We start from the raw sequence: 21,358 nt of genomic DNA on the forward strand, positions 1-21,358 counted from the left end.
ATAGTTTAATAAAGTCTTGTCTGATTTTTAAAGGCAAATGTGTTGTGTCTCTGTGCTTATAATTTACTGCCTTAAACTGCCGATCTTGTTACTGTGCTCTTAGTATAGTGTTTTCACTATATTTAAGATATTATTGCTGGCTGCCACGGAGGAAAATATCTATATCTAATAAATACACTAATTTGAACTTATCACTGGATGAATAGTTGATCAGCTATTCAAATATTAATTTTGCAAAATTTCCCCCTCTGAGCTGATCTGCTAACTTCCTACATATTTTGGTGGAGAATACAGGCAGTTTAATCTAAATTGTAAGCACTGACCAAGTCATAGGTGTGTATCTTTCCTATTATTGTGGATAATAGATCAGAGACATGAAAGACGAGTCTGATGTGCTAATGTGTGAATAGCTGGAAAACTCGGTTTGCTTCCCTAGTGTTAACCTGCAATAAATGAGAATTAAAAGTTGCCCCTCTCAGGATGAAGAAATCTCCTCTCAGGATGGCAGGGATAGAATTGAGCATGTTCCTCAATCACTTCCTATAAGCCCTTATGTTATAGCTAAATTGATACATTGATGTTACAATGTTATTCAGGTAGTTATCTGACTCCGTGTTCCGAGCAAGGAATATCAGTCATAGTTAAACTGCAGTAATTAAATTGCCCCAGTCAGGACGAAGAAATCTCCTCACAGTACTGTAAAGATTGAGTTGAGCGTGTTCCTCAATCTCTTCTTAAAAGACCTTGTGTTATAGCTAAGTTGATGCATTGCGTGCTCCAATGCCATTCAAATAGCTATTTTACTCCCCAGAGTTAATCATTAGAATAGAAAACTTATTCTTGTCTTTTTGCGTCTGCTTGCAGAGTAGTTTTGAAGGATGTCTCTCAGTGTAACACTGTACTAGTGTCTGTGTTTTTAATGTGAAGTTTTGTTTTAAACTTGATCAAGTAAAGTTAGAATAAATTTGTGTGACCAGCAGCGAAGAAACCCTGTCGGGTTTGGAAATTTAAGATCCGCCGAGATTACAATTATTGGATTATTGTTATTGTATTAGTTGCAGTGAATCTGCCTCTTAAAGTTTTATCTCACTTTAACAAACAGAGTTTTTAAGCACCACGCCTTAAAGCGGGCTACAGGTGGTGTTTACTATTTGCGTAGTGTTGAAATGCGCCGACATTTCATGTAAAAGTGCTTAAACTGTGTGCCTCAAGCAGTGTGTTAATGAACTACTGTTTGCTTTGGTTGCCATAACAACAGTTGGACCTGGAAGTCCAAGGAGACTCTTATGCAGTAACCGCGTATGCGCAGTCTGCCGCAGTCTTCCTTAGTTGAGGTGGATACCTCATGCTCATCACACCTACCAGAGACTTTAAAGTCAGCCAATGAATATGGAGCATTCAGAGCTAGATGTGTGGTCTGTTACCTCCTGTTCAGCTAAGACTTCAACAAGGTCAAACCACTCCACTAGGTCTTCCGCAATTTCAAACGTCAGTACGGTGGCAGCTAAGGCATGTGCGGAAGCTGAGGCTGCTTTGGCTCGAGCTTCATTTTCAAATAAAGAAATAGAAATCAAAACTGAGAAGGCCCGCTTAGAAGCCACTTTAAATGCATTGGAGAGAGAGAGAAAGAAGCAGAAGCTGCACTAGCCAAAGCGGTTGTAATGGAGGCTGCAGCTGCACACTTAGAGTCTGGAAGTAAGCACAGCCTTCAGTTCCTCCCAGAGCAGAGTACACGACAACGCACTCTTGACTATGTGAGTAAACACAGTGCTAGTAGTGGGAGCATGCATTTACCCAGAGACAATCATGCGCATAACCTTAGCATGCAACAAGCAGAGTCACCTAACTTATCTGTAGATAAGGGGTTAGAAAATAAGTCATCACCACAGATTCGTCTAAAGCCCACTGTTCCCATAGATAGTACATATGCCAATCACCCTAATGCCTTCAACCACTCATCATGTAATGCTGTGCGTAGTTATGCTGGCATACCCTCACAACCAATCATTTCCCAGTCCGTTCTGGTGATAACTCCTCAGCAGATTTGGCGAAATATTTGGCAAGAAGCCAACTGGTGTCATCAGGCCTTACAAGATTTGATGAGACAATTATATAGCATGGAAATCATCATTCCTTAGTACCGTTGAAGCATTGGATCTTACAGCAGGGGAGGAGATGGATCTCCTAATTAAATGGCTAGGTCCAGATTCAGCACAGCATGCTCGCCGTATTAAGTCAGTAAATGTGAGGAACCCCACTTATGGGGTTAGATTTAAGAGGCTAGAAGAAATGTATGGGTCACCAGAAGCCATAGAGGGAGCTCTGTTTGCAAAACTGGAAAAATTTCCCAAAATTGCTCCCAAAGAACACCAAAGGCTTATGGAATTAAGTGATTTGCTCTCTGAAATAGAATTTGCAAAGCAAGAAGGATACCTGCCGGGGCTGTCATATCTTGAAATGGCTAGGGGAGAGAACCCTATAGTAGAGAAGCCTCCGTATGGGCTCCAAGAGAAGTGGATGATGGAAGGCTCTCACTACAAGCAGGAACACAGAGTTGCCTTTCCGCCCTTTATTTTCTTTGCAGAGAAAGTCTACCCCTAAGTCTACCCCCACTGCTGAAGATCCAGATAAGCAATGCCCTGTACACCGCAAACCCCACCTTCTACAAAGGTGCAGAGGCTTTAGAGAAATGGCGATTGATGAGCGTAAAAGAATACTGAGGGCACACAATATCTGTTTCAAGTGCTGTGCATCAAACACGCATGTAGCTCGACACTGTAAGGCAGTTGTACAGTGTTCCTAATGCCAAAGCGACAAACACCCTTCAGCCCTTCATCCGGGCCAAGCACCGTGGCTTCCCAAACCCTCTCTTCCCCTTGAACAGCATGGCAGGGAGAAGGAAGAGACATCTCACACTGAGGTTTCACTCAAATGCACAGAGGTATGTGGCGGGGGGGTTAAAAGGAAAATCTTGCTCAAAAATATGTTTAGTTAATGTATACCCAGATGGTAATCCCAGCAAATACAGAAGAATGTACGCCATGCTAGATGACCAAAGTAATAGGTCGCTTGCACGATCAGAGTTCTTTGATATGTTTAACATACAAGGACCTACAGTTCCCTTTACGCTCAAGACTTGTTCTGGAGTAACTGAAACTGCTGGCAGACGAGCTGTTGGTTACACAATAGAGCCTGTTGATGGTACTTTGAGTCTTTCATTACCACCTCTACTGGAATGTAATATGATTCCAGACAATAAGGATGAGATCCCTACCCCGGCAGTAGCAGCGTGTCACTGTCACCTTAAGTCCATCGCTCATGAAATACCATCACTTGATGAAAATGCTGAAATCTTGTTGCTGATTGGCAGAGACTTGTTAAGAGTTCACAAGGTCCGCAGACAGATCACCGGGCCACATGATGCAGCATTTGCACAAAAGCTAGACTTGGGCTGGGTGATTATCAGTGATGTATGTCTAGGGAAAGCTCATCAGCCTTCACAGGTCACTAGTATGAAAACGTACATCCTTGAAAGTGGCAGACCAAGTAATTTCCCCCCATGCGAAAGCTACATGTCAGTCAAAGAAAAATACATGTCTCCTTTGCAGTACTTATCTCTTGGAAGTAGTCAATATAATCTGAGAGAGGCCGACAAAGAAGACATAGGCCATAGTGTTTTGTCAGTCCGTGAATGACAATAAACTTGCACCTTCTGTAGAAGATATCAAGTTTCTCAGGACCATGGAGAATGAATTCTTCCAAGATTCTACAAACAGCTGGGTAGCCCCACTACCCTTTCGAAAGCCATGGCAGTGTTTGCCTAATAACCGGTCCTATGCCATGAGTAGGTTCAAGTCTCTGAGCCGCACACTTGGGAAATGTCCAGAAATGAAAGCTCATTTCATGGAATTCATGCAGAAAATATTAGGCAGTCACCACGCAGAGCTTGCTCCTCCAGTGCAAGAAGGCAAAGAGTACTGGTATTTGCCCTTCTTCGGAGTGTACCACACTCAGAAACACAATCAGATACGTGTGGTTTTCGACTCTAGTGCCAAGTTTAATGGTGTTTCACTTAATGATGTGCTACTTACTGGGCCAGACATGAACAACAGTCTGCTAGGTGTTCTTTTGAGATTTAAAAAGGAGCCAGTAGCAATTACAGCGGATATCCAGCAGATGTTCCACTGCTTCCTTGTGCGTGAGGACTGTAGAGATGTTCTTCGTTTCATCTGGTATAAAGACAATGATCCATCGAAAGAGGTTGTTGATTACCGGATGACGGTTCACGTGTTTGGAAACAGCCCCTCACCTGCAGTGGCCATTTATGGGCTACGTAAAGTGGCACAAGAGGGAAAAGATGAATTCGGCACAGATGTGCACCACTTGTCAAAAGAGACTTTTACATGGACGATGCCCTGAAGTCATTCCCGACTGTCGAGGAAGCCACTGACATCCTCACAAAAACACAGAGAATGTTAGCTGCCTCAAACCTTAAGCTCCACAAAGTGGCCTCAAATAGAGCTGAGGTGGATGCATTTCCAGTGGAAGCTCGAGCCAAAGATCTTCAGAATCTTAATCTATTTGTAGACGATCTACCCGATCAACGAAGTCTCGGAGTAAAATTGAGTATTATGACAGATGTCTTGACATTTCACATTCCAAAAACGGAAAGACCATATACACGAAGAGGGGTGCTGTCCATGGTCAACAGTCTGTTCGATCCTCTGGGTTTCCTGGCACTGATAACTATACAAGGACGGCTACTGCTTAGAGAGATGATGGTGCAAGGCAGTGAATGGGATTCAAGCCTCCCTGAGTGTTTCAAAAAAAGATGGATGGATTGGCAAAATTCTCTGCACAATCTCACTGATATTCGTGTACCCCGCACATACTCAACAATGTCTCTCTCTGAGGCTCAGTGTGCGGATCTATGTGTCTTTTCAGACGCTTCGGTCAAAGCTATTTCTATGGTAGCATATCTCTGAGTTGTTGCCAAAGACGGGCTTAGAGAAGTGGGGTTTGTGCTAGGGAAGTCGAGACTTGCCCCGCGGCCCGATCTTACTGTTCCGAGTGAAATGAAGAAATAGAAATGGAATTCAATTCAATTAGCTTCTATACTGACAGCAAAGTTGTCTTGGGTTATATTCACAACCAGTCTCGATGATTCTACATCTATGTAACTAACAGAGTGCAAAGAATTAAGCAGTTTACAAAACCTGAGCAGTGGCATTATGTGCCATCACACGAAAACCCAGCTGATCATGGTTCACGCTCTGTTCCAGCTTCCAAGCTCCTCGCTACCACATGGTTGACAGGTCCTCCTTTCCTTCATGGTGAACTGTTTTGGGCTCCAGAGGAGCAAATCAGTTTTGAACTAGTTCATCCAGATGATGACAAAGAAATTCACCCTGAGGTGAACATATTGTCCACGAGTGTTTCTAAAAATAACCTGAGCTCAAACCGATGGGAACATTTTTCCAGATGGAAGTCCACTGTCAAGGCTGTAGCTCATCTCAGTCATTGCTTACTGTTTCGCCCACCCAACAGAGGTTGGAGGATGTTCTGGTTGGCACATCTGCAAAAACTGTATTTCTGTGGATTCTCTAGAAAGAGCAGAAAGAGAAATTATTAGAAGTGTGCAGCAGAAAGTATATTCGGAGGAATTTAAGTGCATCCAAGCAAACCGCAACATTTCCAAACAAAGCTCACTCATTAAGCTGAATCCCATCATTGACAGTGATGGTCTACTCTGAGTTGGTGGACGGCTTCGCCGTGCAGGGTTTGAAGTGAAAGAGAAAAACCCTGTCATCATTCCTGGAGAGGATCATATATCAACCCTTCTCATAAGACATTACCATGAAAGGGTCCAACATCAGGGAAGGTATTTTACGGAGGGAGCAGTGAGAGCTAGTGGTCTATGGATAGTGGGAGGAAAGAGGCTCATCAGTAAAGTCCTTAATCAGTGTGTTACCTGTAGGAGACTTAGAGGGAAAGTAAAGGAGCAGCAGATGAGCGATCTGCCAGCAGAACGACTCCAAGTAGACCCTCCTTTCTCATATGTTGGAATGGATATGTTCGGGCCATGGGAGGTGACAGCGAGGCGCACAAGGGGAGGTCATGCATACAGTAAGAGATGAGCAGTGCTGTTTACATGCTTATGCACAAGGGCAGTTCACATAGAAGTAGTGGAAGAAATGAGTTCCTCGAGCTTTATTAATGCTCTGAGGCGCTTCTTTTCACTGCGTGGTCCAGCCAAACAACTACGATCGGATTGTGGCACCAATTTTACTGGTGCATGTAACGAAATGGGAATAAGTGCTCCTGAAAAGGACAGTGTGCAGGAGTTCTTACAAGACCAGAAGTGCACTTGGATCTTCAATCCTCCCCACTCTTCACACATGGGTGGAGTGTGGGAGTGCATGATTGGAGTAGCACGTCGCATTTTGGATGGTATGTTGTTGCAAGCTGGTAGAGCGCGACTTACTCACGAAGTGTTAACTACTCTCTTAGCTGAGGTCACAGCCATAATGAACGCACGTCCTTTGATACCTGTCTCCTCTGAACCTGAGAACCCTTACATTCTAACGCCGTCTATGCTGTTAACCCAGAAAACAGGCACACGTTCCTCTCCTCTCAGTGACATCAACGCAGGAGATATGTTGAAATGCCAGTGGAAACGTGTTCAAGTGCTGGCTGATGAGTTCTGGTATAGATGGCGCAGAGAGTATCTGAGCACTCTGCAATGTCGTAAAAAATGGCCACAAAAAGAACTTGACATCAAGGAGGGAGATGTCATCCTTCTTAAAGAGAAACAAGCCAAACAAAATGAATGGCCTATGGGCATCATAGTGAAAGCTGTTCCCAGCGAAGATGGAATGATAAGGAAAGCTGAAGTGAAGGTCGTTAAACAAGGCATGACAAAGATCTACTACAGGCCTATCTCAGAACTAGTCTTTCTAATGTCCCCAATCTGAAGGTTCATTATAAAGTGTGGTATCTCAAAGATGCCAGGCGGGGAGTGTCCTGGCATTGCCAGGTGTAATATCATCTAGCCAAGCGACCTCTTGTGGTCATATGAGGTATAGCAAGAAATTAGAAAGTGACCTCATCAGTAAAAGACTATACAATTAGTGATGTCATCAAAAAGAGCCTGAATCAGAAGCAGAGACTGTTCATGTTTTGGGCATTCATTAATCCAAAGACATCCTCCGTTCAAAGTTATTAATAAGGCATTCCCTGTAAGTCATCTTGTTTGTCATTACTCATAATTGTGTTCAGTCCATTTTGTGTAGTTAAAGATGCATATTTGATGTTATTTAGAATGGCATGTTTATGCTTGCCAATATGGTGCATATTTTCTCATCTTTCACATGTGATATTATTTTATAAAGTTAATATCATATTTTTGAAAGTATAGTGAATTCATTGGTTGAGTTGAGTAGTCACTATAAGCACTGGTTATGCTCATACACAATATAGAAAATTGTTATAGAATATGCAACTTATCAGTGTATGTATTTGTATTTTCAGTTTCACACCATTCATGTGATAAAGTTACACTCTCAAAATCACCTCGTGGTTCCGGGAGTTATTGTTTGAAGGTGTTTAACTTGATGGACAATTGAATGTGGGTTCAACGAGGCCAGCTCAGAATAATGTCCAGTCCTGAGGTTCGAAGCTTCCTAGACCGACAGCCTGTCCACATGAAGTTGGACTATCAGCTACTCTATCGGGCCCTGATTAAAGTGTTTTCAGACCCAGAGTGCGAATCTGGACTGTTAGCTGCCCTAGAAGCCAAACAGGGTCAGCAGGAGAATCCTCTAGCCTACTACAACCGGTTCCGACGAGCCTACTTTGGGGCACATAATGAACCTGAATTTGAAGACGACATGAACTTGCGTCTCCAAGATGGCACCGGTGAGGTTGGCTGCCGTCACAACTGCTCCGACTACACACTCTTTGTTTTTGTTTATTTTTCACTATTTATTATTACACCCTAATCACTTTTACTCATCACCATGGACATTATTAGCTATGATAAGAATATTGTTATTTCTATTGGTTTACAAGCCACCCACCTTCTGACAATTTTATCTCCAGATCCTAGCTGGCCGACCGAGATCCTGAGGAAGAACAAAGGACGCGACCCGTGGCGGAGACCCCGAGGAAAACGAGCCGGTGTCAGGAACAGGCTGAGGGCTCGTGCACACTGCGCTCCCCTGCCTAGCATCCTGCTAGCCAACGTCCAGTCTCTGGAAAACAAGCTTGACAACCTCAGAGCCCGGGTTAAATTCCAGAGAGACATTCGGGACTGTAACCTCCTCTGCTTCACAGAAACATGGCTGAACCCAGCGGTACCGGATCACGCCATCCAGCCAGCCGAGTTCTTCTCGGTTTACCGCATGGACAGAACAATGGAGTCAGGGAAGTCAAGGGGAGGTGGAGTGTGTATAATGGTGAACAGAAGCTGGTGCGACAGGGCCAGCATTGTTCCCCTCGCCCGCTCCTGCACACCCAATCTGGAGCTTCAAATGATGATCATCAAATGTCGCCCTTTCTACCTTCCTCAGGAATTTACCTCTGTCATAGTCAGTGTTGTTTATATTCCACCTCAAGCACACGGACACTGCCTTATGTGAACTGCATGAGGCTCTCACTTAGGTCAGTCTTGATTACCCAAGATCCAAGCCTGGCACTGGAAGACACCCATCGTCATGACAATGCCAGATTCCTACTTGAAGAATGGAGAGAACCCATAACCAGTAAAGAATGGTACCCCCATGTCAGTGTCAAACCCAAGAACCAAACAAAATGCTGGAAAAGTCATAGGATCAGCCACACTTCTCAAGAAACCCATCTCGGCACTACTCTCACAGCGCTGAGTATGCATGCGAATAAGACACTCCAACCTTATCCAGCTGACAGACTGACACGGCTCAGACTATCCATACACTACACCACATTAACGTATATTTAAACCAACCACCATAGGAACATCCACCTGTCTTCCTGATAGGTAGAGCATCCCACATCAGATAAACCTAGACACACTTACATCAACTTACACTAGTGTATAGAAGTACACTCACATCATTATCGGGAAACCCCATTGTTATTATGAGGAGTTACTTTTCTTCCTTCCTTTTGTGATTCTTTTCTCGTTTTCCTCTTTTCTTTTAGGAGGCCAAAGAAAAAGAACGCCCTAGAGACAAAAAAAAAAAAAAGAAAGAGACAAAAGCCCAATAATCATAGGATCACAAGTGTCATAAAGGTATCCCATAGACCGCCAAATAATTTAATTCCCCACACCAGTACTTAGCCCGTAATGGAGGTGCTGTTTGTATGTGTGTCTGCCTTGCATCTAGTTTTCCAGTGCTTGCTGACGTCATTGCCTCAAACATCGCCAAGCGAAAGGGGGGGTGTAGGACTTTAAGTAAACAGGCAGCAACAAAATCACAGAAGCCTGGACCAAATGTTACCAATGAACTCCACTCAGTTTGCCACAGGAACCATAAAACAATGGACCCACACTTGCAGACCCTGAGGAACCAAGCTAATTCTTGCGTCTGCATATCTAACAACAGAGCAAACATTAGAACATCCCTGACCAGAAGATGAACCCTTTCAGCCAAGAGGAACACTGTAAAACCTATTGATTTAGGCCACTGGCCAAGACTAGATTGCTGGTCCACAGGATAAACCCAAGGACCCTCAGCCATAAATCTGATAACCTAAGGCCAAAAGGGGGTGACTTCCCAGGGAGGCCTCAAGAAAGGGTTAATGCATCAGGTTACCTTACATCTCCTGAAAGGATAATAACTCTCAAAATGATGCACCATGGTTTGAAAAAGCTTGTTTCCTTTTTAATGAGATGACTTATATTTTTCCATGCCTATAGCCACCAGTTCATTATGATGCTTTTGATCATTTAACAAGTATCATAATGTTAATGAGTGTATCAATAACAGTATGTGATGTTTGGTATGTGTATGATTGTTATTTAATTTCCTAAGGTTTGGGATAAAGTAACTTTGAGTACAATGTATTACAACTGTGATACAAAATTCATGAACAAAGTTCTAACTTCATCTTGTGGAAAGTTAGAAATGCACATAACTCAGAGACCAGTATGTTAATTAATGACAGAGGAGGAGAATGCAGTTTACACCCTGCCTCAAGATCCTGCTGATTGGAGCAAGCCGTTTGGGGTCAGCCCAGCTGGAAAGGGTTAGAACCCTCGGACACAAAAGAAACTCGGGAGTCTTTGTCCATTAACAACTCAGTTCTCTTCAACATCTCCCGCAAGTTCTTGTCAACCAAGAGCTCCAGAAGTTTTCGCCCCTCAACATAATGAGGAGATCACGCTCGCATCAAGGCTCCATATCCAGACTGGTTCCAGCAAAGCCTCCAAGTCCTGCCTTTGCACCACCGGGAACCACCTTTTCTCTCATCAGCACTCCTCCATCAGCAACCAGCCTACGAGACTCCCTGGGTGCGCACCTCACACCAGTCATCATCCTGATTGGTCTTCTGAGACACTGCTCAAAAGCAACCAGACCACTCAAACTCACGCTGCTGGGAAAGCCCTCAGACAATGACGCAAAATGAGGGAATCCCATCCAAAGAGAAAACTTAAACGCCAGTACAGTACCTCCACATTCCCTCTGCTCTGGTGCATTTGACACAAAGTTTAAAGCCCTTCTAAATGAAACATAGGTTAAATTGATAAGTTGATGGTTTGTTCAGGTCATGGTCATGAGAAATAGCATACAGTCCTAGAAACTTAATTCATTCTCTGTTCAAAACCCTTCTCTGTTTGACCTTTGTGTGACAAATTCTGCACATTGCATCAAGGGTACTGTCATCCCCCATAATGCAATTCTCTTCATTGAGCTGATCGTTTTGATGTATGACATGGCTGCGGTAGTTTGGTGATTACATTCAGTTTCTGACCTGTTATGTACTGCTACTGATTTCTCAATGAGTGTGTATGGGGAAATTTGATCAAGAATTTCACGACGCATACCTGGGAATGGCAAAAAAAAAAAAAAAAGTATTCACACACACCTTCTGAGAATTCAGAGTGACTTGAGGTATGATCCATGTCTGTGAGTCAAATGATGCGGGACTAGTTAGGTGCCGAAGATTTCCTATGGAGATAGTAAATCTAAACAGTGTCTCTTTTTTGTCTGTCTGGTTCTCTAGATTCATTTTACATTAGTGTGTATTGCAAAACCAAATTCCATACAACATGTACACGGGACCAATTCCCAAATGGGATTTCCTGATTCTTTAGACCAAGCCGAACACTCAATGTTATTCAAGTCTGTGTCACTGACGGTGTGGGAGTTAGAGGGGGTCCAAAATTTCCCATTATTGTCTATGGGGCCAGAATAATGCCATTTTCCAGACATTTCTGGCGAAAATTCTGAAACGCAACATGTGTATGCCAGTTTAGTCCCTAAGATGTACGAGAGGCTATGTGACACAAGCATATCAGCTGAACGACGTCCGAGCTATGATACCTGTGTTTTATTCCCCATTCATTTTCTATGGGCCGAAAATTGCCGGGATCCTGAGAAAAGTAATAGTGTCCCAATAAGGCCCCACATTTAGAGATATGTTTCTTGACAGTAGGACATGCCGAAACTAGAAGAAGTACACACAATTATAATAGTGATGCTTGCATTGCATAGAAAGCACCACTAAACTGTTCTATGCAAACTAGAATATAGTTCTAAAGGGTAGGTGCTGCCGTACTCATTACATGACATATCCATTTTTACTGTAGAAATTTAGAATATTTAGAAAATTATAAAACCAAACTGTAATCTATAAACTGTAATATATTTATAAAGTTTACATACTACAATACTCATGATATGACTTTCATATATTTCTACTGTAGAACTTTAGAGTAATGGTATTTTTAAAATCCCCCAAAATATTTGTCAGTTCTATTTTTGCCATATTTTAAACGCCAACAAATTAATAAACTGTTATCTGCAACCTGTAATATAGTCATAAAGTATAGGTGCTGCAGTACTCATGACATGACTTTTATCCATTTTTACAGTAGAAATGTACAGTATTGGCATTTTAAAATACTCAAAATGGTGATTCAGTTCTATTTCTGCTACAATCAATTATCTGCAAACTATAATATATTCTTAAAATGTGTAGGTGCTACATGACATGACTTGCATTTATTTCTACTGTAGAAATTAGGAGTAATGGCATTTTAAAATCCTTCCAAATAGCAATTTGTTTTCTATTTGTGTTACAATTTAAACTCCAATAAAATTAATAATAATTAATAACCAAACTGTTATCTCCAAACTGTAATATACATTCAGTGGACACTTTATTAGGAACAACTGTACACCTACTCATTCATGCAGCAATCTAATCAGCCAAACATGTGGCAGCAGTGCAATCTCAGAAAAGCATCTCAGAATGCACAACACGTCAAACCTTCAGGTTGATGGGCTACAAGAGCAGAATACAACATTGGGTTCCACTTCTGTCAGCCAAGAACAGAAAGGCGAGGCTGCGGTGGGCACAGGCTCACCAAGACTGGACAGTTGAAGACTGGAAAAACGTAGCCTAGTGTGATGAATTTCTGCTGAGGCACACAGAAGGTAGGGTCAGAATTTGATGCCAACAGTATGAATCCATGGACCAAGCCTGCCTTGTGTCAACAGTCCAGGCTGGTGGAGATGGCGTAATGGTGTGGGGAATGTTTTCTTGGCACACTTTGGGCCCATTAATACCAATCAGTCATAGCTTGAATGCAACATCCTATTTGAGTATAATTGCTGACCATGTGCATCCGAGTCTACTTGAAGTCTACTTGGAGTCTACTCCAGAGTCTTTCTCCGCACCCTCCCAGGTGCTCATGGCCTGAGTACCTGGCATTTAAAAAAAAAAGTTTTTTTTTTTAAATGCTGTTTTCCAAATTTTGTATGAGGGAGTAGCAAATTTCTGCTAATAATAATATTTTTGAAAAGCACATTGGTAGGTACTCATGCCCTGAACTTTTTTTTTTTTACTGTTATCAGTGAGAATAAACTGATTAGAAATTTTTTTTCAAAGTGGCTATTTAGTAAAAAAAAAAAATAAAAATAAAAAAAATAAATTTAAATAAAATAATCAAATTCTATTGAACTCTGTAAGATTCTTGAAAACTACCTTGATAAGACATTCCTCCATTTGAATATTTACATAAGCATGCATGATTTATAAATTTTATTAGAATTTTATTAAAGTGTCATGTGTACTGTAGCACCTACATATTTTAAGAATATAATAAAGTTTGCAGATAACAATTTGGTTAATTCATTTTTATCAGACTTTAAATTGTGGCACAAATAGAACTGAATTGAATATTTTGGGTGAATTTAAAATGCTGTTACTCTTAATTCCTACAGTAGAAAAAAAAACTGAAGTCATGTCATGAGTACTCTAGCACCTACACTTTATAAATATAATTACAGTTTGCAGATAACAGTGATTTATTCATTTATCACAGTTTAAATAGAAGTAAATCGCCATTTCTGAGTATTTTAAAATACCATCACTCTAAATTTCTACAGTAGAAATAGTCCCGTGATTCCCGTCGAATCAATTCGAGACACCTGGCGCCAATTTAGTTTAATCATGGAGGAGGGAGGAAGCGTGGTGGATGCTTCAACATGCAACAGCTCAAATACAGCACTTCAGCATCCTTGGCCACACCTGAAGGAGCTTTTTGCAGTGAAGACGAAGAAGGGCAATTGTGTCATTATGTTATGTCAACTTTGCCTGCCTAAACCAGTTGAAATATCGGCATTCAAGAGTTCTTCCTCTAATTTAAAAAAACACATCGAGGTAAGTTTTGAATATCTGCTAAATATCATATCTTAAATATGTTAAATGGTATAATAAAAGTCACAACCAATATAGTGCGGGGGCGTTAAATGCACGATTTTTCTGGGAAAGTGTATTCATGTAGAGGTTTTATGAGCTAATGTAAATTAGGGATGCACCAAACATTTGGCAACCAAAAAATAGCACAAAAACTGCTGGACACCCTTAGCTTGTTAGCCAGGGTTCAAAGTGCACCTATCGTTAACCTATCGTCACAGCTGTGTTTTTGCCCCTTACACAGGTTTCGCTCAGCATATAAACGCATTAACCTGCTTTCTGTCGGCTTATTATAGGTGCATATATTAATGTAATGTGTTCTCACTTTTTTTTTTGGCGATTTAAAATTGTAGTCCATGAATAGCGAGTAACTTTTTTTTATATTTTATAGTTTTATAGTTTGTTTTTAAATGATGCAAGCAAAAGTTTTTATCAGTGGTTACAAATGTGAGTTACTCAGTTTTCAAGTGTATTCTTTTTTTTACAGAGAAAACATCCATCGAAATTAAAGTAGTACAATGAATGTGTCTTCAAAAGAAAAAACTCAGAAGAACAGTGGTGTGATTCAGCTGTGAAACAGATGAAGATTAAAGACTACTCCATGTCATGCAGGCAGGTTACTCAGTCCACAATTGACAGGCTTGTAGTTGAGTTTGTCTGTGAAAGCCTTCAGCCATTAACCATAGTTGAACATTTCCAACATTCAAAAATCTAATCTATACAATGCAACCTAGCTGTACAGTTATGTCCAGACCAACTGTGAAGTTGAGAATCGAGGAAGCAGCCGCAAAGGTAAAAAAAATCATTGCTGAAATGGCAAAAGTCAGCTCTATAGGTACCACTACTGATTGTTGGACAGCTCGACGACGGAGTTACATCGGTGTGACCGCACACTGGATCGATGAATCTACACTGGAAAGAAGGTCTGCTTCGATTGCCTTTAGACGCTTGAAAAGATCACATACGTTTGATTTGCTTGCAGGGGCCCTGGATGACATCCACTCTGAATATGGCATCTCGGGGGGGAAAAATAGTCAGAACAACAGCTGATAGTGGATCAAATTTTATTAAAGCATTTAAGGTGTATGGTGAACAGAGTCAGCAAGAGTTGATTGGTGCTGACTTTGCAGAGGCAGTGACACTGGAAAGTGAGGAAGATGCAGAAGGAGTTGAAGATCAGGACACATGTTCTATTTTAAACACTAACAGTGGGTTGGAGTATCATCTACCCAAGTATCAGCGTTGCGCATGTCATCTTCTTAATTTGGTGGCTACTGTGGATGCTTCCAAGGCAGAGGACAGCAGTGAGGTATATAAGAAGCTTACCCGTTCAATATTTGCCAAATGCCAGGCATTATACAATAAAACCAGCTGGTCTGCCATCAATGCTGAGATCGTCCAAGAAGAATGTAAGCTGCAGTTCATTCAGCCCAACCACACAATTCGGTGTACAATGCTGCAGAGAGGGTAATGCAGATCGTAAAGGAACAGGGAGAAGCATCCCTTCGGAATGTATGTGCAGCATTCAAAATGAAAATGTAAGTCTGTTTGCTCAATCTCACATTGTTCTAATTGGAGTACTTGCTTCATCCTTCAGTCTGAAACAAACACTCAGATGGGGTGGCTGCTTCCCACCATCTACCTTCTTGATTCCAAGCTGAAAAAGATGGAGGCTTCAGTCAAGGTATGTCTTCCCCTTATTCATGCTCTCCAGCAGGGTCTACAAAAGCGCTTTGGGGAGTTTATGGAAGATCCGGAACTCATCAGTGCTGCAATTCTTCTTCCAAAATTCAAAACGTCATGGACAGACAAGGCCCACATCATAAAAGCAGGTAAGATGTTCCTAATATTTTGTACATGAATACGGATTATCTGATGAAATGGATATTATGCCAATTTCTGTTAAAGAGTGAGAACATGCAGCATTTTGTTTTTTGATGTCAGGAGTCATGGGTACATTTTGCTTATCCCACTTGTAACTGCTCCACTACTGTGTATGGGTTTGTGTGGAGTTAAGCTATTGGTTCAATATTTATTTACTTGCCTGCTGTAGCACAGTCAGACTGTGGAACAGTGTTAGAAAAGACAAGGGTATTGAGGGGTTATAGGGTAGTAAATGCAGCAGGGCTTATGTAGCAAGTGAACGGTTTTATTTAATTTCTAAACTATCCATGACAACCCCAATAGTTGGTCCATAACACACTAGTAAACATGCCATAGTTTGTCTATCAGCATTATCCACAATTATTATTAATGTTTGTGTGTATGGAAGGTATGGATTACATCCTGCATTATCTTGATGCCATTGAGGGCACCCAGCAAAACGAATCACAACGTGATGCCTCTGACGAGGATGACTTCTTTTCTTCCATTAAGACTGTTCCATCCCCAACTGCATCTGAATTCCTTTGGTGAAAAAGCTAAGCCTCAAACTGAACACACCCTTGCCTGCCTCTGCAGCATGTGAGCGCCTTTTTAGTTGTGCTGGGCAGCTGTTTACACCTAAACGAGCAAGGCTGGACAGTATAAATTTTGAGAATCAACTCATTGTAAAACTGAACAGCAAATTCAAAATATAGGCTTGTTGTTGACCCCTGCGCTAAAATCGCTGCAAGCCTGCCTTCATGTTCAGAGACTTGTCAGTTAATGCATGTTATATTCACTTCAGTGTAATTTTCTAATTTGTGCTACAGGCTCATCTTTTTATGTTAAATTGTTAATGTACAATGCTTTGCAACCTTTATTAACCTGCAAGAAGACCTCTACAGAATGGTTTTCATAAATGTTACCTGATTATTGGTTGCTTTTATTACATGCCTGGATTTTCAGTGCTAGCAGTCAAAAATAAAACTGTTGGAGAAATATTATATATAATTTTTTTTTTAAACTGTGAAACATCCATAAAAGAGAATGACACTGTAAGCTACACTTTTAATTTGCAGGGTATAATGTGGAATAACATTCACAGCATAATACTCACTACTCATTACTCTTGAGTACTTTTAAAAGGGCTACTTTTTACTCGTACTTTGGCTAGTATTTAGGACAGGTACTTTTACTCTACTCGCACTACATTTTTTGGGAAGTAATAGTACTTTTACTTGAGTATGCTTTTTCAGTACTCTTTCCACCATTGTTCATCAGTGCTGTAATATGAAAGTCAGGTCATGAGTTCCTGAAGTTTTTTTTCCATTAATTTTTGGTAGTTTAATGTGATTTAATAAACATTTAATATGAACTAATTTTAATTTACTATAATGTTATGGACTTTTCTGTGCAATACGCATTATATAGGCTCAGTCCTAACAGTTTCTGAGAGAGTTTAATTCACTGAACCTCTGCATGTGAATAATAAGATTGGAGCAAAACTAAATATAATGTTTCTACCATGAAACTTTGTGTTCTTCATTTAATTTCTCTGATAATCATATTCACAAATAATATTTAAAGGTTATACTTACACTGCAGAAATTCTGATATTGCAGAATGACAAATTTTGAATGACATGAGTATTTTAAAATTCCATGGATAGAAATCATGGGCACATACCTCTCACAATGATGCTGGTGGATTTCTTGGCTGAGTTTCCCACATTGTTGCTAGCAACACAACTGTAGATGCCTGTATCTTCTGTGATGATGGCAGGTATAGTAAGAGTGCCGCCATTCAGAAGGCTATTTTGTGGGAGTGTCTCACTATGTCGTACCCATGTCAGGACTGGCATAGGTTCTCCTCCTGTGCTTATGCATACAAGTGTTACTGTCTGTCCTGGGTTGGCCACTATGGGATCCTCCACTAGCAGCTTAATACTTGGAGATGCTAGTTAGAAAACAAGCACAGAACATTACGTCACAATTGGTCCAATATGCACTGGCTGGAATCAATTATACTTGTCTACATGCTTATGTTTATATCTGCTTCTTTGCATTACATAGAAAATTATATTTTGAGTCAATTTTTGTCTTTACTAAACAGTAGTGTTTAGGACTTTTCTTCCAGAGCAGATTTTTAAAATGATCCACCTGTATTTGCAGTTTGCTTGGTCTCACAACACGGGTATCTATTTGCGCTTAGAGGCATAGCACTGTTTTAAAAGTAGTGAATAAAGAGACATGAAAGTGAATTCAGCATGTTTAGAATTTTTCATGAATGGCTAAGGTAAACACAAATGAGTTCTAGTTACTGGGAAACTGTGCACACAATTCTGAAACGAGGTAGTAGTCATTAATAGGTGACAAATTATATAAAGAGATGGTAGAATGAAATATCTGCTATTTACTATAGTTACGATTTGAATGAAATATGTCATATCATTTACAGAAAAATGTGGATAAGTATTTTATTCTGATATATTTCAATTCATATGAGGATTTTCCAACTAGCTAAATAGATATGAAATACAAAATATGATGCTTTTTTGAGTTTGGATAATTGATTAAATTAATTTTTTCTCAGATGTGGCCTCAGGCATTTGTATCCTTCTGTACATCAGGGCACAAAAAGGTAGTTCAATGAAGTAGTGCTAATATGACTGCCAACATTTGTTAGTGTGCATCACTGAATTTCTAACAGCTAAAAATATCAGGTTGTTTTCCAGCTTTTTCTTCTTTTTATTTTCGTTTTCTATTTTTGCTTTCTTTTTCAGTTTGTCTTAAGTTTGTATTTTTGATGTTTTGCTTTGGCATCTGTCTTAACATTTTAGTCACTGGTTGAATTTGTCTGCAGGTTGGCTGACGGAGCTCTTGACACAATTTTGAGTGGCGGATTTAATCCAAGCCTGTGGACTTTGATCACTTTCAGCATTCCTGCTACTTGCATCAATGGCAGGGAGTTTGGTGTTGTTCTGAGTGGACATGGGGCTGCTCGGAGCTATGTTTAGCAGTGCGTCTGCGCTCACTTTGTGTGGCACTTGCGCAGCTCTGCGGCACCATAGTATGGCTTTCAGAGCCTGGTGCTGCTGCTGCAGTGCGGACTGTGTGGGTCATACCACCACAGGCCTTCAGTGGGACTGTGAGCAGCTATGCCAATGAAATTAGGCCATGGCTACTTTTGGCAGACTCTATTTGTAGGTTTGTTTGTTTGATAAAGTAACCTTGTGTGTAAGAAAGGCACAATATAAATTATTATTATTATTATTATTATTATTATTATAAAAGCTTAAATGTCAGAATAAGAAAACAGTGTGGAGGCCAATAATATGACTGATGTTCCAGTTGGTTCTACTTCAGGATTAACAGGAGCTAACAAGGCTCAGAATGTCATGGTTCATGGGTTCATCGGCCTCTTCTGGCCGTTCTGTGTACTACCGTTGATTAGTTCACTAGTTTCAGCTGCTACTCATTTACTGGTCTATTTAAGCTTCAGTGTTTGTCTTGTCTTTGTCAGATCGTTGTCTCATGTCTGTGTTCTGTGCAGCACCTGTGGTTAGCTCCGTTTCCTGGTTCCCCGCTCTCTGGTGGATTATTATCATTCAATTTGGATTATTGGACTGTTTATCTTTTGGTGCAGCCGAGCGCTACCGAGGAAGCCTGCCTTCACCGCACCCACAACTTCCCGTCCACAGTAACCCAGTTTGTTCCAGTTTACACCACCTTACTTAATAAAGCTTCACTTGAACTCGCACTTGAATCCATCTCATTACTCCTGACAGAACAATCTGACCTTTACTATGGATTCAGCGAGTGCCTCCGACGTCAGCGAATTTCTGTCTAACACGGCCGCGCCTTTAGACAGACAAGAGGAGCAGATGGTCGCTACAGGTCGTGCGGTGTAAGCCTTGGTAGCGCAGGTATCCGAGCTTACTGCCCAGTTTCAACATCTCAGAACCGAGCCGGCGACATCACCCACTGCGCCAGCTCCCCAGCGGTCGCCCCCTCAATCACTGCTCACAACACAACACGAGCCGCGCCTACCACCTCCCGCCTCATACTCTGGTGAGCCGCGGCTCTGCCGAGCCTTTTTAACCAGGTGCTCATTGTTTTTCTCTCTCCAACCCCAGACTTTTCCTACCGAGCAGTCTAAGGTGGCTCTGGTGTTGACGTTGCTGACTGGGAAGGCAGCTTTGTGGGGGACAGCGGTGTGGGAGAACCAACATCCGTGCTGTTCCTCGTTCCAAGCACTCATGGAGGAGATGAAGAGAGTTTTTGACCGTGCTGTGATGGGACATGAAGCGGCTCGGATGCTGGCCGATTTACGCCAAGGCGCTCTCTCTGTCTCGGATTATTCCATTGAATTCCGCACCCTGGCGGCTGAGTGCAATTGGAACGAGGAAGCGCAGTGGGATATGTTCCTGCATGGGCTGGCGGACCGCATTCAGAAGGAGGTCTTTATGCTGGAACTCCCAACGACCCTGGATGGGCTTATTGCTCTTGCTATTCGGGTGGACGCGCGCTTACAGCAGCAAGAACAACGGGTGTTACGACGCGTGGTTCCGGTTTCTACGGATCTCCTAGCTCCTTTCTCCAGTGATGCGGTCATCCCAGCACACGATCCGGAACACATGCAGGTGGGCAGAGCTCGGTTATCCCGGGAGGAGAAGGATCGTCGTCAGTCAAGAGGTTTATGTTTGTACTGTGGAGTGGCAGGACAATTTGCCTCTGTCTGTCCCGTAAAAGCCAATGCCTGGCAGTAGATAGGAGGTTACTGTCGGGTGGCATGTCTGTGGGTAAAACCTCTTCCACCACTCTCCTCCCGGTTCGGCTGCAATGGGCTTACACTCTTCGTTCCTGTCAAGCCCTCGTGGACTCTGGAGCTGAAGGTAATTTCATGGATTATCAGTTGCTCATCAACTTCACCTTCCAGTGTCGGTTCTTACCCGGCCTATTTCTGTCAGCGCTCTCAATGGCCTAACTCTCTCTATCACTCACACTTCCAGTTTGTTAACTCTCTTCCTACTAATTGACTCTCCGCTCACTCCAGTTGTCCTTGGTCACCCCTGGCTCACACTCCATAATCCCCACATTGACTGGCACTCCAATACTGTTTTTTCTTGGAGTGAACATTGTCATGCTGTTTGTCTTGTGTCTGCTTGTTCGTCTGTATCTAGTTCTGTTTTCCAGAAGGAGCTGGTGGATCTGTCAAACGTGCCTAAAGAGTACAGGGACCTGAGGGAAGTGTTCAGTATGTCTCAAGTTGCTTCTCTCCCTCCACACTGTCCCTATGACTGTGCTATAGATTTATTGCCAGGTAAGTCTCCGCCTAAAGGCAAGCTTTACTCGCTCTCTGCCCCAGAGAGGGAGGCCATGGAGAAATATATTTCTGATTCTTTGGCAGCCGGGCTCATCTGTCGTTCCTCTTCGTCAGGCGAGTGCTCCTGAGGCTGCTGGAGAATGGGCTTTTTGTCATGCACAGTCAGTCCCGTTTTTAGAGTTCATCGTTTTGTCCGAAGGGGTGCGTGACTCCCCTGACTCCCGCAAGGCCCTGCAGAGGTTTCTGGGATTCGCCAATTTTTACC

The 21,358-nt window shown here is 41.9% G+C and overlaps 1 protein-coding gene across 14 annotated transcripts in view; it reads right to left on the reverse strand.

Moving 5' to 3' along the window:
* Positions 1 to 21,358, reverse strand: part of mdga2a (MAM domain containing glycosylphosphatidylinositol anchor 2a) — a 308,605-nt gene that overhangs the window by 172,633 nt on the left and 114,614 nt on the right. For all 14 annotated transcript variants that reach the window (XM_053237458.1, XM_053237457.1, XM_053237455.1 and 11 more), the window contains one exon: positions 17,455 to 17,724. In XM_053237458.1, the coding sequence (XP_053093433.1) occupies positions 17,455 to 17,724 (270 nt within the window). The remainder of the gene's footprint in view (positions 1 to 17,454; positions 17,725 to 21,358) is intronic.

Source organism: Pangasianodon hypophthalmus, chromosome 10 (genome assembly GCF_027358585.1).
Source record: "Pangasianodon hypophthalmus isolate fPanHyp1 chromosome 10, fPanHyp1.pri, whole genome shotgun sequence".
Taxonomy (NCBI): domain Eukaryota; kingdom Metazoa; phylum Chordata; class Actinopteri; order Siluriformes; family Pangasiidae; genus Pangasianodon; species Pangasianodon hypophthalmus.